Raw genomic sequence first — 22,790 nt, 5'->3', positions numbered from 1 at the left:
CAACTACTCCCAGACTGAAGGCTTCTGAGGACAAGGAGAGTGCCTTTAATAGTTTGGGGGTGTATTCTCCAAGGTAGTAGGATAGCATTTTGCATACAATGGGCATTCACTGAATGTTAATTGGCTGCTGATGGAACCATGAACCTTCCTTTACCCCCTTACCCATCCTGTTCTTTTGTGGCCAGGGAACAAACTCAATCACGGAAGGGGTTTTCAGATGGAAACTCCATTGAAAAAAGTAAATTTTCCCATTGGGAATGAAGAGTTGGCTTTACACATCCTGGGTTCTCTCTAAATTTACTTGAAAAAAAAAAAGTAAATGATGCCATTGGGAAGGAAGAGTAGGCTTGCCATGTACTGGGTTTCTCTTCTGTGTAACTCGTGAGCTTACCACCCCTCCCCCGACTCAATTACTTGAAGATAGAGAACTTGAGCACTCAACTTTGATTGAGCAGCACCAAGTACCCTGCTTAGCACATGGTAGAAACTCACATATTCACCCACTTATTAGCTTTCGATCAGGAGGACAGGAGCAGCATGGTAAGGAAGGAAGGAGACAGACCCCTCCCCCCACCTTAAAAATCCCCTAGCTCAACACAGTAGATTCTGTCCAAGCTCCATCGATACTAAACCGCAACAGACATACATATCCAGGGATTGAGACTGAATTCATAAACACGCCTTTTTGTTAAGGGTTCTCTTTTGTTGTTAATTTAACTGGTGCTCTTGTTTCTGAGTCGGACAATAGCTTCATTTGTGAATCCAAGCTCTTAATGAACCAAATTTGGGAAATGCATACCACGTCTTTCAAAGAGAGGAAGAGAGATTGGTCAGAAGTGTGGCACAGCACATTTTTAGAAATATTTAAGTAGGACAACAGGACTAAGAAGTATTTGCACCCTCCCCAAGGTCAGGGGATTCTTTCTCCACATCTCAGCATCGTAAGAAGTTAGCAGAGTAGAGATTTTCTACTACACCAAGGTGCTCGACACCTCAATTACTGACATATCAATATTTTGCAAGTGACACTATGGCGCCTAAAGTCCCCTACAGCCTTACCCTGTTATTTTATAATACCTCTCCATCCATAGCAACTTCATGTCAACTGAAGATACGGCCCTTTCTGCCTAAGAGAGACCTGGCTTACTGCTTATTCTCCATAAAAGGTATATAGACTCGATTCTTAGGCTCATTAAAAAAAAAAAAAAAGAAAAATACAACGAATATAAACAGCTTCCCCTTTGTTTCCAAATTCCAGTTTGTGCCAAAAACTTCTAAAGTTGTAGCCAAGCCTAGATCATTGTACGTGTCCATAACAAGATCTTTTTAAAAATATGTGGGATTTGGTCCATATTAGAATTTCAAGAAGCAATTACCAATAAACCAGAGGAAATTTCACGGGATAGATGGAATTTGGGATGGGAGGGATATCGGTTTAATTAGAGGCATTAGTAAAGGGTTGTTTGGAAGATGCTCTTAATATGACCTCTGAAACCCAAGCAATGAGAACACAGACCATTACAGACTTTTTTTTTTTAACCCCTCCCCCTCTTAACTTTGGGATTACACCTACTTCAAGGCTCTCACCGGCTGTACTTGGTGGAGATGGGGGGGGGGGGTCATGAATATAGGTCAGTGTGTGTGGAGTAAGAAATACCTTAGAGGTTAGGGTGCACAAAATTAGGATGTCCTAATCTTGCTCGTTCAACAGCGATTATTCAAGCATCTCTTCCTTTTATTAACTTGCATAACAGGTGTCCATTTTCTGACACTGATAACATCAGCCTACTATAAAAATAGTGGGGGCACTTTATTTTTTATTACTACTCTGATGATAATAGTCTCCTGAATGTTTATATCATTGCATCCGCACCCCCCAAAGAGCAATAACCCGGAGGGTACCCCAATGCCAGCGCACCAAGCTTCCAACAGGTTTTTGTTCAATAAATGGTTTTCGAATGTGTAAGCAGCACCATCTTCTTCACCCTGGCGGCTCTTCGTTCTTTTTGAACCCTGATCCACACGACGGCCGACTCACGTTCCGGTTCACTTTCCCCCTTCCCGCAGCTCGTCTTCTCTGCCTTGGCGGGGTACCCGTCTGGTCCCGGCTTGTCCGACCTGGGAGCAGACACGGGCCTTCCCGGGCTCCGCGACCCGGAGTACTAATGAGGAAGTCGGGCGCTGGGCCCCGAGGCTGTCTTATGTGCCCGGGTCAACCACCACCGAGAAGGGCGGGCAGCGGAGGACCACCGAGCCAGCCCCCGGGCTCTGACCGTTGGCGCTCTGGCCACTTTGATGTCGCGCGCCTGCCTAATCAAGTTCATCTCCTGGCCGCGGCTGCTCGCATCCAGAGAGAAGCATTCAACAGTCTGATTATCGGACACTTCCCTCCGCCCCGATCTCATTTCCAAACGCGTCTCTCGCCTCCCTCTCTAAACTTCCCATCAAAAGAGAATTAGTCCCTCTTCCTCCTTACCCGCGTTTGATGTGCAAATTTCCTGCTCTTTGCACATTTTTCTCGCGGTGGCGGCGGGAGGCGGGGAGGGGAGGGCTGGGGTGGGGGGCTGGGGTGGAAGGAAGGGGTCGAAGCGAACCAACCGAAACCGAGGGACTCACTGGCAGTGAGTGAAGCGGGGCTCTGGAAGGTTAGTGAGCAGCGGGCGGCGGCTACCTGGCCCTGTCGCGGGGCCCTTCGGGTAGAGCCCCCGGCTCAGCGGAGGGGCCGAGTTTAACACCGAACGTGTTTAAGGCGCACGAAGTGGTCTGGGGGAGCACCACCGTGGCGCTCTCTGCAGCGCTTCCGATCCCCACAGCACCACCCCGGCTGCCAGGGGAGGGCGCGGGGGGCCCCGGGTCCCTCCCCCCGCCCGCGTCCGCTCCAGTCGTCTGCGCCCCGAAGCGAGCTGAGCCAGGGGACCGGCCGCGCCGGGGAGGGCGGGGTGGGGACTGCCGAGCCACCCCCCCCCCCGCCCGTGTACACACACACCCTCCGGCCCCTCCCAGCGCTTTGAAATCCCATCCCTGCTTTGTCGTCTCCCCCGAGGGGCCGGGATGCTCAAGCCCGCGGTATAAAGGCAGCCGCGGCGGCGGTGGCGGCGCAGACCTGCACCCGCAGTGGGGACTCGGGGACCGCGGCAGGCTCTCGGGGCGCTGACCGCAGCCGTGCGCCGCGGCTTCCAGGCCCCCACCCCCACCCCCTGCACAGTGCCACCGGTTCCCGCCGTCCCTGCCTGCCCTGCCCGGAGCCCCTCCGCGATGCCGGCCCTGGGCGCAGCGGGAGCCACGCGGGTCTTGGTCGCCCTGGCAGCGGCGGCCCTTTGCGGTCACCTCCAGCTGGGAGTGAGCGCCACCTTGAACTCGGTGCTCGTCAACTCCAACGCCATCAAGAACCTGCCCCCGGCGCTGGGCGGCGCTGCCGGGCACCCGGGCTCGGCGGTCAGCGCGGCGCCGGGGATCCCGTACGAGGGCGGGAACAAGTACCAGACCGTTGACAACTACCAGGTGAGCGGGGGCTCGGGGAGCGGGCACGCTGCGACCCCGCAGGGGCTGGGGTGGGGTGGGTGGGGTGGGTGGGGTGGGGGTCCCAGGTGGGGCGGGGCGCGGCTCGGGGCGCCCGGGGGCGGCGCGCACCGCGGCTTTGGAGAGGCGCGCGCGGAGGCACGGGTCCTCGGACGCGCAGGTGCCTCACCCCTGCCCCCCCCCCGCCCCCGCAGCCGTACCCCTGCGCTGAGGACGAGGAGTGCGGCACCGAGGAGTACTGCGCCAGCCCCCCCCGCGGGCCCGGCGCCGGCGCGCAGATCTGTCTCGCCTGCAGGAAGCGCAGAAAGCGTTGCGTGCGTCACGCTATGTGCTGCCCGGGAAACTACTGCAAAAACGGTGAGTCCCCAAGTCCCTCCTGGACCAGCGTCTCGAAGCGGGCCGCCTGCGGAAGGGAGGCAAACGCTCCCGGCTTGGCTAACGCGACGGCGCCGCCACCTGCGAGTGGGTTTGCCTGGAGGTGGCCCTGACGAGCTGCGAGGACGTGATGGGGGGGGGGGGAGGGGAGAGCGGAGGTCTCGGGGCGCCTCGTCTTCACCCGCGCCCCACGCCCGTTTAGCACGACTCCTCACCTCCGAGGGAACCCTTCCGTGAAAACGTGTCTAGAGAGCTCCCTGACGTCCCCGGGGACAGAAGATGGGGCCCCCTGGACACGCTCACCGTGCCCTGGGGGTCCAGCCTGGGCATTCAGCACCCTGTCCATTTTCTTACAGGGTCTCTCACGGCTCTGCCACACTGGCCTCCCTCTGGGGACCCCGTTAACACTGGTATCAGGCCGGAGACAGGCGTTTCTCTGGGCTGCCCCCCCCCTTAAGGGGGATCTTGGTACCCAACCACCCCGGGCACTGCCCCCCCACGCCTGCCTCCACCTCCTGCTACCTTAAAAATCAGTCCTCCTCCCCCCAGCACAGATGCACTGAAACTTAATGTCTGAAAGGGGTAGGCTCCAATGCTCAAAGAAGTCTCCAGAAATAAACCTAAGGGTGGCAACCCTCTGCAGGACCCAGTAATACTCAGGGATGAACTAAGCGAGTCTCTGTAATAGAGAAGTTATACAGGGAAATAACTAGTGGGTGAGATTGTCATCTTCCAGGCAGCTAGTGTTGCCTTAGTGTAACCTGGTCCTATATGGGTCCGGCCAGCCTCAGGGCAGAGAAGTTATTTTTAAGGACAAGTTTGTAAGTGACTAATTTTATTTTCTACCCCAAGGGTGATATTAAGATGGGCAGAAATCTCCCTGCCACCACCACAGTTGGTAGAAAAGTATTTCAGGCAGCTGTATCGGGGCTGCTGCTTTCGAGTGCATAAGGCGGGAGCGTGGCTTGTGTTTCAAGTCATGTCACCGCAACGAGGCATCCCGAGCTGGTGCAGGCGGAACGGGCCCTCGGAGCTGTGGGTGATTAACTCCCGGCTGTGATGTGTTACTGTCGTCTCCCGCTCCCGTAGGGATATGTATGCCTTCTGATCACAGTCCTTCCCACCGAGGAGAAATCGAGGAAACCATTATCGAAAGCATTGGTAACGATCACAGCACCCTGGATGGGTATTCCCGAAGAACTACGCTGCCCTCGAAACTGTATCATACCAAAGGTAAAGCCAGTTCACCTTCCTTCTCTGTCAGCACCTCCCAGGCGTCCTCAGGATTTGCTCCGTGAAATGACGCAGGCTTAGTAGTGACCATGTCCTTTTCTGCTGTCTCCCGCTTTCCAGGACAAGAAGGTTCCGTCTGTCTCCGATCGTCAGACTGTGCCACGGGGCTGTGTTGTGCCCGACACTTCTGGTCCAAGATCTGTAAACCTGTCCTCAAAGAGGGTCAAGTGTGCACAAAGCACAGGAGAAAGGGCTCCCACGGGCTGGAGATATTCCAGCGCTGTTACTGTGGAGACGGCCTGTCTTGCCGGATGCAGAAAGATCACCATCAAGCCAGTAACTCTTCAAGACTCCACACCTGTCAGAGACACTGAGCCAGCCGTCCAAACACAGCGGACTCCTTTTAGATAATATATGCGATGAAAACCTTTCGTGACTTTGGTCAGCTCAGTCCTAAAGGATGTACAAATCCTGTGGTTATGATCAAGCATTCCAATAATACCTTCTGAAAACCTGGAGTGTAAGAGCTTTGTTTCTTTATGGAACTCGCCTGTCGTTGATTGCAGTAAATTACTGTGTTGTAAATGCTCAGGGTGGCACTTACCTGTAAATGCGACAAGACTTAATTATTTTTCTAAAGGTGCTGCATTGTCCATTGTTTCTCCTGTTATGTAAATTTTTGTACACATTGATTATCTTGACTGATGTTCTATATTGAATTGAAATAAATAATTTCAGCTTCTACTTGCTAAACGTATAACCCTTTCCCTTTTAATTCTAGACTCCAGAAGGCAAGAAGCTTTTGGAATGACCAACAATAGGCATCTAAACTTAATCATGGACATACTCGCTTATTTTCTGAGATGTACTATCTCAATGCTTAGATTATGTTTCTCTCTAGGCTGTGATAGTGCTTGAAATAAAATTCGACATTTAATACCGTGAAATGTTACAAGTACAAATACATTTTGGCATTGTGATTTTTAAAAGGGTGTGTGTGGGCATGTGCACTACGGGGACAGAAAGGTAACATGTTGAAAGATGATCAGAGGAAGAGATTGTCTAAATGTCCTACAGTAATGGTCAATTCTAGATTAAAGAAACATGTTCTCCATTGACACATTCAAATCATCAGGCTATAGTCATGAAAATGAATCTTACGTTACTACTTTCAAGAATAGTTTCTGAGGCGCCTTGATGGCTCAGTCAGTTAAGCGTCTCTTGATCTCAGCTCAGGTCATTGTCTCATGGTTCGCGAGTTCGAGTCCCACATCGGGCTCTGTGCTGACAGCTCAGAGCCTGGAGCCTGCTTAGGATTCTGGGTCTTTCTCTCTCTGCCCCTCCCCTACTCATGTGCTTTCTCTCGCTCTCAAATATAAACACTAAAAAATAGTTTCCAAATAGTTCATCACTACTGAGGAGTAAAAGGAAATCTCCCACAAAATACCAAAGAAAGTGCTTGATGGTTGGCAGGAATGGTGTGCGTGTAAATACAGTTGATACATATTTGCAGATTTTGTACGAAATTAGTAAATCTGAAGCATCTTAACTACTACTTCATGCCAGGAGGACTTGTCATAATTAGTAAAAACTGAGAATCCTCTCTTATGCCCTGATTTCCTGGTCTTACTAGGTGAGGTAAATATTTCCATTTTTACGCCCCTGAAATCGGCTCTAAGAGGATGTAGAGATCGATTGTTGAGAAGAAAAGTCACAGAAATGAGATCTAAACTGGCTTCGCATTTCTCCTTGCCAGCTTTGGTACCGGCCACTCTGATCCAGGGGGAGGGGAGAGGAGCCTGTCCCCGCTTAGACTTGTTCTGTAATATTCTCATCTATACCTAGACCACCAAATGCCGGGGTGAAGGCACTCCCAAGGACAATCATTGATCAATTGTGCCAAAAGTTTCTTACCTAACACAGACCTCCTAGGATGCTGGTTGCTTTTGTATTCCTGGGAGTGGTTCAATTTCAAGGGGCTCCGCCAAGGAGACCTGAGGTTGGGTTCCCTCTTCGGGGACAAGCCAACTGGCAGGATGTCTGTTACAACCCTTTTGTCTCCAGATTCCAGCCTCCTCACCCTGGAGAGACATTGTCTATATGTGCTGTTTGCTCAAGTGCCAGGAAGGCCAGTTCTGAGGCCCAGGGTCTCCAATGGAGGAGCCACAACAGGAAACACGTTCCTCAAAAACAAAGAAGGGTCTGTTCCAAGAGGGGAAAGGAGCAAGCATTTAAAGGGCCTTGTTAGGACACCCCTTCCTCTCTCCAGGAGCCCAGGTAGATGTCTGTCCATCTCAGCTCATCAATGTTCCCTCTGCCCCTTGCTCCCATTTGGGATGGGGGGCGGGGGGTGGAGGGGAGATCAGGAGAACCCAACCCAGCAGGGATGCCCCCTCTTTCTATCTGAGAGGGAGAGGCTGGGAGGGGATTTCCATCAAAAAGAAGTTCTGCATATTTGTAAAGGTGCAAAAAGCATCAAGGAAACTGTAGATCCTTCATTAGCTACTAATGGCGGCTGGGACATGGAACCCAGACACCACAAAGTCAGAAGCAGATCATTCAAAGAATAGTCAACATTTTAGACAGCGATTGCCACCATTTATGATTTTACTTCCAAACAAGTTTTTCCCGTGTTTCTTTTGAGGGAGGGGAAGGCAGCCAGAGGAAAGAGAGTCCCAAGCAGACTCTGCGTTGTCAGTGCAGAGCCCGACTCCCGGCTGGACCTCACCGACCATGACCCAAGCCGAGATGAAGAGTCAGAGGCTTAACCGACTGAGCTGCCCAGGCGCCCCTCATTTCTTCGAATGGAAAACACAAGGGTCTGGGAATGCGTTCACAGGGCTCTTTAATGGGAGCATCCTCTACACATGGCCCTGCGTTTTGCTCTTTTTACTTTACGCGTCTTGAAGATCATTCAAGGCTTCTCTCCACATGCTCATCGTTCCCATCGCAGTAACCGTGTAATACGTTGGGATGGCTATACCGTAATTTATCTAGTCATCATGGAGACCTTTTCATTCTTTTCCCGGTGGTTCTGCTGTAGCTAATATGCTGCAAGCCCACTTTTTGTGTGTGTGTTCTTGTGCTGGTACGGTCATAGGATAAAGCAAGTTGTAGGGTAAGTTCTGAGTTGTAGGATAAAATTTTTGAAGCGAAATCTGAAATCAAGCTTGTTTTCTATAGCTGAGGGGAGGCATGGGCATGTCAAGATGCCTGCCTATCACTGATCGAGTGAGGATTAAACTCTTGCTAAATTGTACCCAAGGAGGAAGAGGGAAATACAGGCTTATCCCAACAATTTCACAGTAATCTCTGGCATTCAGTGAAAGGTAGACTTGCTCTAATTCCTTTCATTTTAAAGTAATTATTAAATAAAATCCCAAGCAAGTCTTTTCTTCATCCCTTTTTTTCTTGTTTTACTTTACGAGCTTAATTTTCACGTTTTGTTTAACCCAAAATCTATTGATAGAGCAAGAATAGGGATGTATGGTTTAGAGGAAATGCCACACATCTGCAGCCCAAATAGGATTATTCAGAATTCAGCACATCACAACACTGTATGGATTTTTCCCATGGCAAATCAAAGCGTGCTAACCAAGTCCTGGGATGAGTAACGTAATTATACAATTTCCAGTTTTATTAGTTTCAGTATTTCTAATTGCACAAACTAAAACTCATTGCCACTTATGAAAATTTCAAGTGAAATCATTACATTTTCCTTCATTGTCGAACTTTATCATGCTACCAACTTTTTAAAATGGTTTTAATGAGAAATGGACAGTGTTACCAGTAGGCTTATAAAATGTGTCCTACGGAGTTCTGGATTGCCATTTTCCTAACTTTCAAAGAACTAATCTGAGGGGCTCCTGGGTGGCTCGGTGGGTTAAGCATCCAACTTGGGCACAGGCCGTGATTTCCCAGTTCGTGAGTTGGGCTCCATGCTGAGCACAGAGAGAAGGTTTCGCTCTCTTCCTCTGTCTCTCTGTCCCTACCCCAGTCTCTTTCTCCCTCTCAAAAGTCAATAAACATTAAAAAAAGAAACAGTATCTGGAGTCAGACAGAGCTGGATGGAATGACGACTTCCTTGTTCCTAACTGCATGGTGCTGGACAAAGATGTATCACCTCATGGATAATGTGGAGACAACTCCAACTTAGAGTATAGGTAGGAGGATAATGCATGCATTATCAATACTTAGCATTATATCTAGCTCAAAGTACTCCATTTTAGGTCTTCATTATTAGATGATAAAACCTATATATTATAGGACACTACTATAGAGAGTATATACAGTAATACCTGATATATATTCATACAGATGAAAAAGTTAGCCTGTAGGTCCTCATAAAATGCTTTCAGGACAGTGATATAGGAACCATCTTCAAGGTCTTTTTATTTCAAGGAAGAGAAACCATTGAAACCAGAAAAAGTAACAGGAGGCGCGGGTTGGAGTGATACCTCTCCCAAAAACAAAAACAAAAAATAAACAAATCAGCATAGAAGCCATTCTGCAGACTGGCTTCGTTCACTTGCTAACGATTTCTGCTCTACTGTAATTTGCACAGGCCTGTGGCCCCTCATCCTGGCATGCACTCTGTCCTCATTATAAGTGGTTTTTCAGCTCAGGTCAGCTTAGCAAACTGCTTTGTCTCTCAGACTTAGACCCTGATTCCTCCCCTATGGTTCTGACTGGCTCAGCTTTGATTAGCGGTCCACCTCTGGTCCAGTTGGCTAGCTTGCCCACCCTGATCCTAAAAATCTAACCCTGCCAACCATATCCAGTCCACCACTGACAAGAACTTTGATAATTCTACAAGAAGGAGTGTAGGAACAGGTACCACAGGTCATGTTCACCACATACTAATTCTGAAGGATGAGAAGGAATTCACAAAGAGAAGAAGAAAGATACTGAGGACAGAGGAAGCGATGTGAGCCAAATTATAAAGCTATGAAAATAAAAATACCCACTGTAAAGGGGCACTAATTCACTCTGGTTAGAGTGTTGTTATCTGGGAGGAAGACCATTCTGATGTTTGTGATCTAAGAAAAAAAACCAAAACAATAAAAACTCCATTTTCAGCAACAGCTACCATGTTGGGTAGTCATGGAAGTTGCAGACGATCTGTTTGAGACACAATTGGTCTCAAAAGACTACTAGTTTGTCCTCGAAAGACAGGTCTGTTTTGTTTTGCCAAAAGTTATAAAGTAAGGACAACATTACTTCATTTCCGTTAAGAGTGGTCATATTAGGTGGAGTTGGGAGTTTGAAAAATTATGTTTCCTAGGATTCTGTTTTTGACTGATGTAATTAATGAACAGCTTTCACAAATCCTAGGTTTTTGCCCAAGGTATAATTAAAATAATGGGACCAAAAGTAAGATAAACTAAAATAACGTGACACGGTCTGTAAATAGTAGTAAGTGTAAACTTGCATTGGAAGGCCAGGAGCAACCAACCCCTGCCGTTAGAAACTATTAAATAAATTCTGCAGTAAAAAGTAAAGTCAGCTGAAGGCATGAAACATGGCAAGGCATGATTTCTCCCCAATGCATTTCACAATATTTCATACTAACTTTATCCTCATGAGCAGAAATGACTTTTATGAGGAGTTCTATTATTGAAGTATTTCATAATCTGTGACACTCTGAAGTTTAAATTAAAAGCAGGCAATGATACTTAGTCTTGACTACACCAAATAAAAGGTTTTCACACAACAAAGGAAACCAACAAAGCAAAAAGGAAATCTACCGAATGGGAGAAGATATTAGCAGAGGATATACCCAGCAAGGGGTTAATATCCGAAACGTATGAAGAATTTTTACGACTCAACACCAAAAAACCCCAAATAATCCAGTTAAAAATGGATAGAAGCCTGAATAAATATTTCCCCCAAGAGGGCCTAAGTGGCCAACAGACAGGTGAAGAGATAATATCACTCATCATTAGGGAAACACAAATAAAAGCACCTCACACCTGTCAGAATGTTAGTCTAAAAAAAATGGGGTGCCTCGGTGGCACAGTCGGGTGAGCGTCCGACACTCGATTTCCGCTCAGGTCATGTTCTCGTGGTTCGTAGGATCAAGGCCTGCGTCAGGCAGTGTTGATGCAAATGCAGAGAAAAAGGAACCCTCCCACACTGTTGGCAGGAACGTCCATTGGTGCAGCCACAGTGGAAGAAGGTATGGAAGTTCCTCAAAAAGTTCAACATAGAAATACAAGCCAGTAATTCAGGTGCTAGATATTTACCCCAAGAAAACGAAAACTCATTCAAAAAGGCCCATGTACACCTGTGTGTAATGCAGCATCGTTTACAATAGCCAAATAGGGAAGGAACTGAAGGGTCCAAGAGAGAAATGGATAAAGAAGGAGCGTATACATGTACGTACATGTATACGCACGCGCGCGCACACACACACACACACACACACACACAGGAATATTACTCAGCCATAATAAAAGGAGATCTTGCCATTTGCAACAACACGGATGGACCTCGAGTGTTATGCTAAATAAGTCAGAGAAAGACAAAATACTGCATGCTTTCACTTACACGTGGAGGCTAGAAAAACACATGAACCAACAAAAACCAGACTCTTAAATACAGAACAAATTGGTGGTTGCCAGAGGGAAGGAGGGGGGGTGGAGATTGTGACATAGGTGGAGATTCAGAAGGACAAACTTCTAGCTACGGCAAAAAGGAGTCATGGAGATGGAAAGTATGGCACAGGGAATACAGTCAGGGAGATCGTAATGATGTTGTACGGGGGCCACACTTACGGCGAGCGTCGGGTAACCAATAGAATCGTCGAGTCACTCTGCTGTACCCCTGGAACAACCATACCACTGGGTCAGCTATAATAATAAATTTGCAAGAAAATACTTAGTCTCAGCATAGGTGCAGAAAACCAGACACTCTCACACGCACTGCTAGGAGGAACCACAGTTAGAGCTACCTTCCTGAAAGGAAATCTGGCAGGGGTTTCAAAACCATGAGAACTCTGATCCAGCAACTTCTAGAAATTGACTCTCAGAATCACGGATGCCTACAGGAGTCTGTCTGCGGTGACATTAGATTGGCAAAACTTAAAAATGAACTAGAGGTCCTGTAAGAGAATGGTTTACGTAGTTTGTAACAGGTCCTTAAAATATTCTGCAATCATTAAAGTGATCCAGAGAAATAATCCTTATGTACCCATGTTAGCACATTTGAAAAAAGCAAAAAGCAGATTATAGAACATACGCAGTAGGATCGGAGTTATCTGTAATAACACCAAATAGTTAAGTCTAGAGGACCATATCTGGAAGGTGCCATTATACGAACTATTGAGTCTCTTTTCATTATTTTCCGTTTTCCTGGAGCAATCAGGCAAGGTAGGACTGAAGCTGACATTTCCTTGTGAACTTCTCTACACGTGAAAGCAGGCACCTTGACATAGCTCGTTCTGAGGAGCGAAATTACGAGCAGCGCAGTTATTCCTTCATTTCCCAAAAACTATAGAAAAGCCAAACATCCTTCCTCTGCTGACCAAACTGTTTTCCATTCAAGCAACACGGACCAGGAGAACGCAATCTGGTACAGGGAGGCCCCACAACAATTGTTTGTTGAGTGAAGAAATAAAAGGAAAAATAGGAATACTTGTGAAAATTTCAGTAAGATTACTAATGTACTTAAAAAAAAAAATACTTTAAAGTATCCAGAAGGAAGAATAGGGAGTAGGCAAAAGAAATCATCACTGCCCATTATAATTGATCAACTCCCCCCACCCCTTTATTCTGTACTGGGAGATCTTTGATAGGGTACAAAAGTCATGCACATACGTAAACCCATAGCAGGACATGGTACGGAGACAGCTTTGTTCCTGAGAAAAAGCTCCCCCTCCTTGTGAGCAGACACTCAGACAGGGTGGCTTCCGGTCTTAGGGGCAGGGGGACTGAGTTTTATAGCTAATTTAAAGGGGAAGCTAGAGACAAGGAAGAGGATGGACATTCTTTATTCAGGAAGCTCGGCACATTTCGGAGTTTTATCGCCAGTCTCGATTATCTTCCTCATCAAGCAGCTCCAAGCGCTGCTAGGTTCAAACACTCAAGTGGCTATTGCAGAAAATGTTTGAGGACAGAAAGTGAGAACTTCCCCATTTCTAAGACGGAGCTCCCTTTCCAGCAAAATTCAGAAACTGGCCAATAATTTTCTTAGATGAACACTTCATTTGACAACTTTCTCCTTGTTCACACCACCTCTCTCCCTTCAAGGAACCCTATTCCTACTTTCCTGGTTTCTTCCTTCCCTTCTCTTTCCCTTACTCTTTCCATAAAGCTCGCACTGTTTTTCTTTTTTTAATTCTAGGGGCACCTGGGTGGCGGAGTTGATTAAGCGTCCCCCTGTTGATTTCAGCTCAGTTTTGATCTCACGGGTCCTGGATCGAGCCCCAAGTAGGGCTCCATGCTGAACCTAGAGCCTACGTGGCATTCTCTCTCCTTTCTCTCAAAATAAAAAAAATAATAAATTCAATTCTGCTTCTCTAATATTTTGCAGCTGTAGTCTCCCACCCTGTCCATTTCAACCTCAAGGGTGAAACGGTTAGCTATTCCCCAAACCAGGTTTCCCTCCCTAAGAACGTTGCCAGCCTCCCTTGCAGTCAGGTGCAGCCACATAACTGGTTTTTGTGCAACTGACGAGGACACTGCCCGTTTCTTCTCTCCCCTAAATCCAATGCGAGTGCATGTGGATATTGGAGCTGGCGGCAGAGCCATAGGAGACGCAGACGTGGAACTTGTGACACACGGAGATGCTGTAGCTGCCACGTCCGAAGAAAAGAACCACACGCACATCGGTACCTTGAACTCTTCTTGAATTCTCCTCCTGGAGGCGGCTCTGGAATGGGAGGTTCTGGAGTGGGAGGCTATGGCCGAGTTGGAGCGGGTCATCGGGGAGGTCGCGGGTCTGTTGGAACAAAGGGAATGGGTAACATTTACAGTGGAGGACATGGCACCTTGGTGGCTTGGGTGGCTTGGGTGGCTATGGCCGTGGAGGTGGAGGCAGTGGAGGTTACTCTGGGCAAGGTGGCTTGAGTGGAGGGGGATGGCGTGGGGCGGATGAAAGCAGAACCACCAACACACAAGCCCTGACGACAGCGTCTGGTCTACTGGGCTTCCTTGCAGATTTAACTTCTCTTGCATTTTAACCATTTTATAATGACTGAGGGAAGGTGTTTTCAAAACCTCGGGTAAAGCAACAGATTGCGATGGGAAAATCTGTACTCTGTAGGTTTTCGTTGTTGCACACTTGGACTTAAAAATAAGTTTTCATATTCAAACCACACACACACACCCCCTCCGCACTAGCTTCTCCGGGACGACGAGGACAGCCTTGCAGGTTGAGCCTCTTCCAGCCGGGTTTCTAAGTGGTAACATCAGATTCCCCCTGCCCCCCTCCCGCCTCTTCTCGGAGCCAGAAATAAACTTTAATTGTGATAAGCCCCGGGGATTTAGGGGGTTTTGTTTTACTTTAACTAACGCACACCTCAAGCTTTATCTTCCTCCTTCCTTGCCTTTGTTCTCTTCCCAGATCCTCCCTTTTCCCCTACCCTTGGTCGGGTAAACACTATGGGCACAGAGCTGTGGGGTGCGAGTCAACCCACACGGTTAGCATTTGTATGAAAACGTCAGAGCGTGCACCGCTGTGTTGGACTAGCTGCAGGGATTCAAGAAGGTTTTACTTTCCATACCTGGGGCCGTCACAAGGGACACCTGTTCCCACATAAGCAATACAACTGGCAAGAAGGGACCAGGACAGCAGCAATTGCTCGGAACACCTTTCAGGTACCAGGGACTCTTTCAGGTGAAGCCACATAGGCTTCTTCACTCCAGTCCCACCTCTCCCCGAGGTAGGGTTGTTTATTACTTCCGCGTTACAGTTGAGGAAACAGAGGCAAAGAAAGCTCAAGGTGTTCATCGGAGGTCGTGGCATGCCTAAGCGACAGAGCCAGGATCTGAAACCAGGAAATCTGCTCCAACGTCCAGGCTCTTTGCCACCACTAATAGGGCTGGTTTTTCGACCATCTGAAACCTCTGTAGCTCTCTCAAGTCGTTTCACAGTTACATTAAGAATAGGCCAGGGGCACCTGGGTGGCTCAGCCGGGTAAGCATCCGACTCCCGATTTTGGCTCACGGTTCGTGAGTTCGAGCCCGGCACGGGGCTCTAGGCTGACCGTGCAGAGCCTGCTTGGGATTCTCTCTCTCTCCCTGTGTCTCTCTCTGCCCCATGCCCACTCATTCTTGGTCTCTTAAAATAACTTAAAAAAAAATAGGCCAAAGGTTTATCTGGTGACTTGGGAAAATGCAGTATCCAGTTTCTGCATTGAGACAGTTTTCATGAAATTCCATTAAACATATATTGGAAATGTAATGCTCTGGTGTTGAACACAAGGAGGTAAATACTAGATAAATAAAACTGAAAGTAAACCCTTTTAAAGTGAAAAATAGTGTAAGCTCTTTCTTGGCTAGGGAGTTTTAAGGAATTAAAAAGTTTAAAGTTTAAAGTCACGGTCAGATTCATATGCTATTTCCCTCCTACAAGAGAATGCTTTCTGCACCATAATATATTAAACTACGCTAGGATAAAATCCTCACATTTAAGGCCAGTTGCCAAGTCACCTACACACAATGTGTACCGGGTTTCCAATGTTTTTGCATTCTGATTATAGTTGCCTTTAAGCCCAGCCTTCAAAACCTTAAACCCTGTGTAGTGATAACTATACAAATGGTTACCGTTTACTATTTATTTACAATTGAGGCCGGACTTGTTTCAGCTTCTTGAAGAAAACTATCTAGTGTAATTATAATCATGGATTCATCCTAAGAGCTAGAAATAGCTCAGACCCACATAAGATACTGAAACTCGGGATTTAAGGGACGGTTTTCCTTAGAGCACAAAATGGATGATAGACTCACAACTCTGAGGTAGAACTTGGAGTCAAGGTTGAATCCGCACATGGTTTTAGATCTTAGGATAGTGCCGGGCACAAAGTAAGTACTAGCCTACTAAGTGGTCATCCTGCCACATCTTTGCATAGACTCCAGTGTGGAGGGGTTTTCAGTGCATCCTTGTGTGAAGAGAATTTCAGACCTCTTGTTCATTCAGGATGCTGTCGTCACGTTACAATGGTGTCGTGTCTTCTGCCATCAAGAAGGCTTTTCCGTGTCAATTTATGTTCGAGAGGTCAAGGTGTTCAGTTTTAGTCCTACAGATACTCCTGAGTACATTTCAAAAGGGATGAGAATTTTAGAGCTTTCTTAGGTAAGCCGTCCTCAACTCAGCTCACCTAACACCTGAGGGAACTTTCAACTTTCAAGAGGTCCTCAGTCAAAATCTCTTAGGACTGGCCTACCCATCTGGCTCTCTTAAAGGTCTTCCACTGATACTGGAATGGATTCTAATTTTGGAACCTGCTGCTCTATATCCCCTTAATCAAAATGCTTCATTCCCAGAAGAGCTAGATAGAGGGTACGTGGAAAGAAACCAACCACTGGTTGAATATTCCTACACCAATACTTGAGCATTGAGTGAATAGGTAATTGCAGGTGATTCTGTCAATGACCCCAGCAGTACATGGAAATGTTCACTGTATCCACAAAACAGGGAGACAAGGAGATGCTGAGAGGCGAAAGAGGGTCCTTAAGCTCTTACAGCTGCAAGGTGGCAGAGAAGGGTGGAGATCAGGGTGCCTGTGGCCCCAAAGCCCACTTGATGTCAATGGTGACAAAAATGGTAACTTATTTTTTTTTTCCCCAGGAGTGCGAGTAAACTTTATACTTTTGCAGATACTTCTTGGTGAAAACTCGTTTTACTGAATTTTCAACTCAGACGAACTCCAGCATTTCACAGGAGACCTCCCCATTCTCCTGATGATGATTTTGTCTCCATCCCAGCTTCTAAAGGGAGGCCTTCCCAGACCTGTCACTTATTAGGAATTAGACGGCTCACGTACTCTCCCAAGTTCTTTTTCATAGCTCTCATTCCAATGCTAATGAGCTATCTTGGTCTTTATTAAATGGCGGTCTTTCCCATTCAACTGTAAGCTTCAGGAGTACAAAAGTCTTCTTCCTCTTTCTAGCCACAGAACTCCATCCTGGGCTTGCTGTGTAAGATGTGCTCGTTAAGGACTTGCTACACCCATCAGTAAACTCCCCTGCTGTTTTCCCTTGAATGGATATGCCTTTATATTATTCACAATATACCTAAGTATACCACAATGTTCAGTAACTACATTACTCCCCCCCCCCCACACAGGACTATTTAAGTGCATTAAAAAAAGATTTAATTACCTAATTACAAAGAATTAGGTAATAAAATTAACTCAATTAAAATTCAGACAAAAATTACTTCCTGATTTACATAGGTTATTGTTGATTTAGTTACATAAATACAATTTTAAATCAAAAAAGGAATAATCACAAAGCATTAAAAATATGTCTTCGTGTCCTCTGTTGTAGAATAATCTATGCATTTTACTATTTCTTCTATATCATGATTAGATGGTTTTAAGACCTTGATGGATGGCTGGACTTTTCCAAACTTTTGTAAAAAGAAATTTTACTCTAAGTTGTAATTCACATTCATTGAGACAAAATAGCCACAGAGAACTCTAGTCTTACATGTTTCATAGGTTGACCATAAAACAGCTACTGTCATTATTAGAGAATATCCCTTTCCTGAAGGGATATGGAATGAGATTTTCAGCACCTGGATTGAAATCCAGGGAATACCCCAACTAACTAAAGTTCTGTGGATGCCATTAATCAGTGGTTCCAAATTTTGCTTTCACAGTGGGATCCCCTGGGGAGCTTCAAACACTACAAACACCTGTGACCCATCCCAAGGGATTATGATGGCTCAGTCTAGGGTGTGGTATCAGCTTTAGAATCACCTGTCAAATTCCAATGGGAACAAGTCTGGAAACCATTCATTTCTGTCTACTTCAGGCAAAGTAGCAGTGTTGATGTTTCCACCTCAGTCTTGAGATGGAATATGGAAGGCCATATTGACTCTGTAACTCTAATTTAGACCTTAACTTTCCTGGGCTTGCCTGCAAAGGATTGCAGCTTGGGGAATGCTTAGGGCATTTCTTAAGTTGGTAATCTTTCATGACCTATGTGTCAAGACCCAAGACTGAGACTAATTCCAATAGAAGTTTGGGTAGTAAGTTTACCACTGAATGGCAAAGTCGAAAAAAAGAATATACGGATATTTTTAATCCCTCCCATCTCTAACCCCCCAAATGCATAGCTGAATTCAGCAGGATGAATTATGACCATTAGTTGAAAGTCAGGGTTTAAAAGGAGTTTAACATGATGTGATTCATCAACTGAAGAGAACAGTCCTAGGAGGCTCTAGTGAAGTACCAGTTAAAGGATTTTGTAATCGAGAAATTGATGGTCTGAGAGGAAACGCACACACTATTATCATGATTAGTATTTCTGTGCAAACTTCACAACATTTTCTTCCCAGAGCATAGAATGTAATTCACCACTTAGTGGGCTAGAGACCATAGAGACTTAATAGGAAAAAAACAAAAAAAAAAGAAAAATCAGTGACACGAAGAGCTGGTTTTTTAAAAGGTAAACAAAATCGACAAACCTTTCATCTCCCCAAAGACAACTCGAACAAGATCAGAAATGAAAGAGGCGAGGTCACAACTGATACCACAGAAATACAAAGGATCACAAGAGAGGAGGACAGAAAAGGTGGCAACAATCAATTATCAGGGAAATGCAATTCAAAACCATAATGAGATACCATCTCATACCTGTCAGAATGGCCATTATCAACAGACAAGAAATAACAAGGGTTGATGAGAACCCAGAGAAAAGGGAACCCTCGTGCACAGTTGGTGGGAATGCAAACAGGTGCGGCCACTGTGGAAAACACTACAGAGATTTCTCAAAGAAATTAAAAATAGAGCTACCCTATGATCCAGCAATTCCCCTTAAGGGGGTTTATCTGAAGAAAAGGGAACACACTAACCCCCAAGTATATACGCACCCCACGTTTGTAGCACACGTATGATGGCCAAGCTACGGAAGCAAGTTAAGTGTCCATCAGTAGTTCAGGGGATAAAGAAAACGCACATGGTGGAATATAATTCAGCCGTAAAAAAGAATGAAACCTCGCCATTTGTGGAAATTTGAACGAACCTTGAGGACGTTATGCCAAGTGAAGTAAGACCAATACCACAGGACCTCACTTATGTGTGGAGTCTTAGGCACGGCAACAGAAGACAAACCAAAAAAGAGCTTATGGATCCAGAGAGCGGATTGGGGGGGGGGGGGTGGGGGGGGGAAGGTGTGTGTGACGATAGTCAATAATGCTGACTGTGTATCTGAAAGTTGCTAAGAAAGTAGTTCTTAGAAATTTTCATCACTTGGACAAAAACTTAACTGTCTGTGGCAACCATCTACGGTGATGGATGTTAACCAGACCGGTGTTTGATCATCTTGGAATATATACAAATATAGAATCATTATGTTGGACACCTGAAACTCCTGGCATGTCAATTACACCTCAATTAAAAAAAGAAAATGGGAAAGGACCAGGTGGGAAAGAAAGAAGACTTTCATCAGCTTAACTCGAGGCTTCATAATTGTAATTATGGTGGCCACTGATTGATTCTATTAAAATGTTTCTTGGATGATGACAGGCTGCTTTTTTCAGCTAGATTAATCTGGATTAACCTCATAAGAGATCTGAACACAGATAACGAGAATAAGTATGTGTTCTCACAGTTTCTTAAACCAAACCAAAGTAACTATAGTCTATGTTTGACCCCTAACAGCGAGGACACCAAATGTAGATTAAAGACTTTTTTAAAAACAGACAAGCTTCAAAACTCGACCTCATTTTCAGCAGGATTTTAAAACAAGGAGTCCAAACTCCTCTGCGTCCCACTTGAGGAGAGAGGTCTCAACCCCCAACAAAGGGCCCTTAACCCACACGAAGTATTCCCGACGCCCAATTTTTTATAGTGACTCCGGAAAATTGGTAGTGAGATCTCTACGCGAACACATTGTCCCAGTGCCAGGATACCAAGCCCGGGGGGGGGGGGGGGGGAGACGGAGAAAAGGAGAAACGAGTGGACACTTTCACTCAGGGTCAGTCGGATGCAGAAGTAGGAAGCTGGGACCTAGACCTGTTCGCTGTCTAACGCTCTTCGCCACCCCCAGCCTGAATTGTTGCAAGTAGCTGGTTTAGAAAACCCAGCCACAGAAGGAAACAAGCTCCTACCAGGAAGCACCAAGCACCCTGGCCATGTTCCACTCCTCCACACCAAACCCCAGCCAGGCGGTTAAAGGAGCCGAGTTCATGTGGCCAGACCCAAGGTGACAGATGGGGAGGACAGCCCGAGGATGGCAGGAGACTTACCCATGTCCCTGCAGTGAGGAGGTTGTACATCTAGGGGGCCCGAGGCTGGTCTCCGGATTCCAGGTCAGAACACGGAAGGCCAGGGGAGGGGGAGGAAGAGGGACTGGAAAAGCCACGCCAAGCGTGGCCAACCCTCTTCCTTCCCAAGCCACAGGTCTTTCCACTCCCGGATTCTATCTCCACACCGTTTAAATGCATCTTGGAGACTCCTTAAGCCAGGTCAGGTGGTTGCCTATTAGAGTGGAAAGTGAGGACATATGGTTGTGTTGGCCATTCTCCGGGCCTCTGAAGCGAGGCGGCCCCCTCCACTTCTAGGAAAGGCAGGGGTGACCCCGTCTTGACCAAAAGCAGCTCCCTCCATGCGATTCAGGTGAGCTTACCTTCCTAGGCTGATCCCCAGTCCCTTACTCCCCTCTGCAACAACTCCGCAATAAAACAAACAGAAACCGAACAAAACACCAAACCCAGCTGAAGGGACACTTAAAAGCCATCGAACTTTCGAAAAGCTTGCGGTCTGAATAAAAATGGCTGGAATCTGTTCTAGTGGCGTGAATTTAAACCTCTCCTGTGGCCCTAAGCCTTTCTAAGTCTATTTCTTAAAAGAAGAGGAAGGAGCAGCAGCAAGGACATCTATTCCTTGACCGTGAAAACCTTGCTCCGAGGCTGCCGGGGACACACCTGCTGTAGAAGGCACAGAGAGCGTGTAGAAAGTTGTGCAAGTACCAAAGAAAACCAACAAACCTGCTTAGACTGCTCTCTAGTGCCTTCAGATTCTTTGGACTCTAGTCCCTAAATAATTGAACCTTGATCTCATTTGAGGCGAGGAAAACACACACAGGTGTTCTAACTTCTAATTATTTCATTCCCAGGGAAAGACACAGGTGTCAAAATCTTAAGAGTGTGGTTCTTCATTTAGTACACTAAATCTTGGGTGGTTCCCCCCCCCCCATTAAACAAAACACCAACTGCCCTGTTAATCCAAAGTGATGTCTCTGGTACCTCCTCTGGCTGTTCTGATTCGAAAGCCTTTAATGTTCTTTGGAGTCTGGTTCTCTTAGTTGCCAGTCGGATCCCCTGGGTGGCTCTAAAAAATGACCGACGTGCAGGTCCCACACACGGAGATTCTGATGTAATTGGTATGGGGTGAATCCCGGGCATTGGGAGTTTTTACATCTCCCCAGGTGATTGCGATATGCTGCAAAGTTCACGACTGTTCTAGGAATTTGATACTGGTTCCTTTTTCCGATGCTGACCCTTCCCATCGCTGACCTAGCATGCATGAATATTGGTTGATTCCGCTTTTCAGTGAGAGCACACGGTAGGAGGGAATTGCCAACCTAGTCAGCCAGGGGAATGTGTTCTATCAATGTATTGCATTTACTTTTTTTGCAGACCGGCCTTGGGGCGTACGCAATGGAAATATGGCGGGATCTGTATTTACCGTAGAGCACGGAAGATGCCAGAACGGTAGGTGGCAGCTGCTGGTGAAAACCGATTCTCAAAACTGAAATGTTGGGGCGCCCGGGTGGCACAGTTGGTTAAGCATCTGACTTCGGCTCAGGTCATGATCTCATGTTCTGTGAGTTCCAGCCCTGTAGCCCCTGGAGCCTGCTTCAGATTCTGTCTCCCTCTCTTTCTGCCCCCAGCTTGCTCTCTCTCTCTCTCTCTCTCTCTCTTTCAAAATAAATAAATAAACTTAAAAAAAAATAAAGTATGGTGCATAGTGTCGTGTAACTATATTAATTCAGGTTTTACTGATTCGCACTGTAATTCTGAATGATCTAGATAGATATTTCTTATGGCATTTACGGTTTGTGGGATCTTTCTTTCTGTCTTTTCTTTCTTTTTAAGATTTTGAGTATTCTCTATACCCAACGTGGGGCTCAAACCTACAACCCCGAGATCAAGAGTCCCACGCTGCCTTGACCCAGCAGCCAGGAGCCTCTAGTTTGCGGGATTTCTTAAAGCAAGAACAATTCAGACTAAAATCCCTGTTTTGAAATGGTTTTAAGGCAATGAGAGTTCTGGGCTGAGCTATGTTTTTAGGGTAGTTATTGGATAAACACCATTTCGCAATAAAAACTGAAATGAATGAAAGAAAATTTAACAGGCAGCGATAATATTCCCACGAAACGTAGTGTCTTCAGAGTTTCAGGCTTTGTTACGTTCCGCATATCTACCACAGACATTTCACCAATTGTTGCTGTAGGCAAAATTTCTCTTTCTGATGATACATTTTTGTGTAG

The 22,790-nt window shown here is 46.4% G+C and overlaps 1 protein-coding gene across 1 annotated transcript; it reads left to right on the top strand.

The window, feature by feature from the left end:
- The first annotated feature begins 3,027 nt into the window (after window positions 1-3,027).
- Window positions 3,028-6,065, top strand: DKK1 (dickkopf WNT signaling pathway inhibitor 1). The gene is made up of 4 exons (XM_047088696.1): window positions 3,028-3,501; window positions 3,714-3,876; window positions 4,984-5,127; window positions 5,248-6,065. Exons 1-4 carry the CDS (start codon window positions 3,256-3,258, stop codon window positions 5,499-5,501), a joined length of 807 nt encoding a protein of 268 aa, XP_046944652.1. The 5' UTR covers window positions 3,028-3,255; the 3' UTR covers window positions 5,502-6,065.
- Window positions 6,066-22,790: the final 16,725 nt, after the last annotated feature.

The sequence above is a fragment of the Lynx rufus genome, unplaced genomic scaffold, assembly GCF_022079265.1.
Source record: "Lynx rufus isolate CCGP_SWC_20201006 ecotype Redwood Valley unplaced genomic scaffold, mLynRuf1.p SCAF_25, whole genome shotgun sequence".
Classification (NCBI taxonomy): domain Eukaryota; kingdom Metazoa; phylum Chordata; class Mammalia; order Carnivora; family Felidae; genus Lynx; species Lynx rufus.
This window is presented reverse-complemented; position numbering and strand designations above follow the sequence as displayed.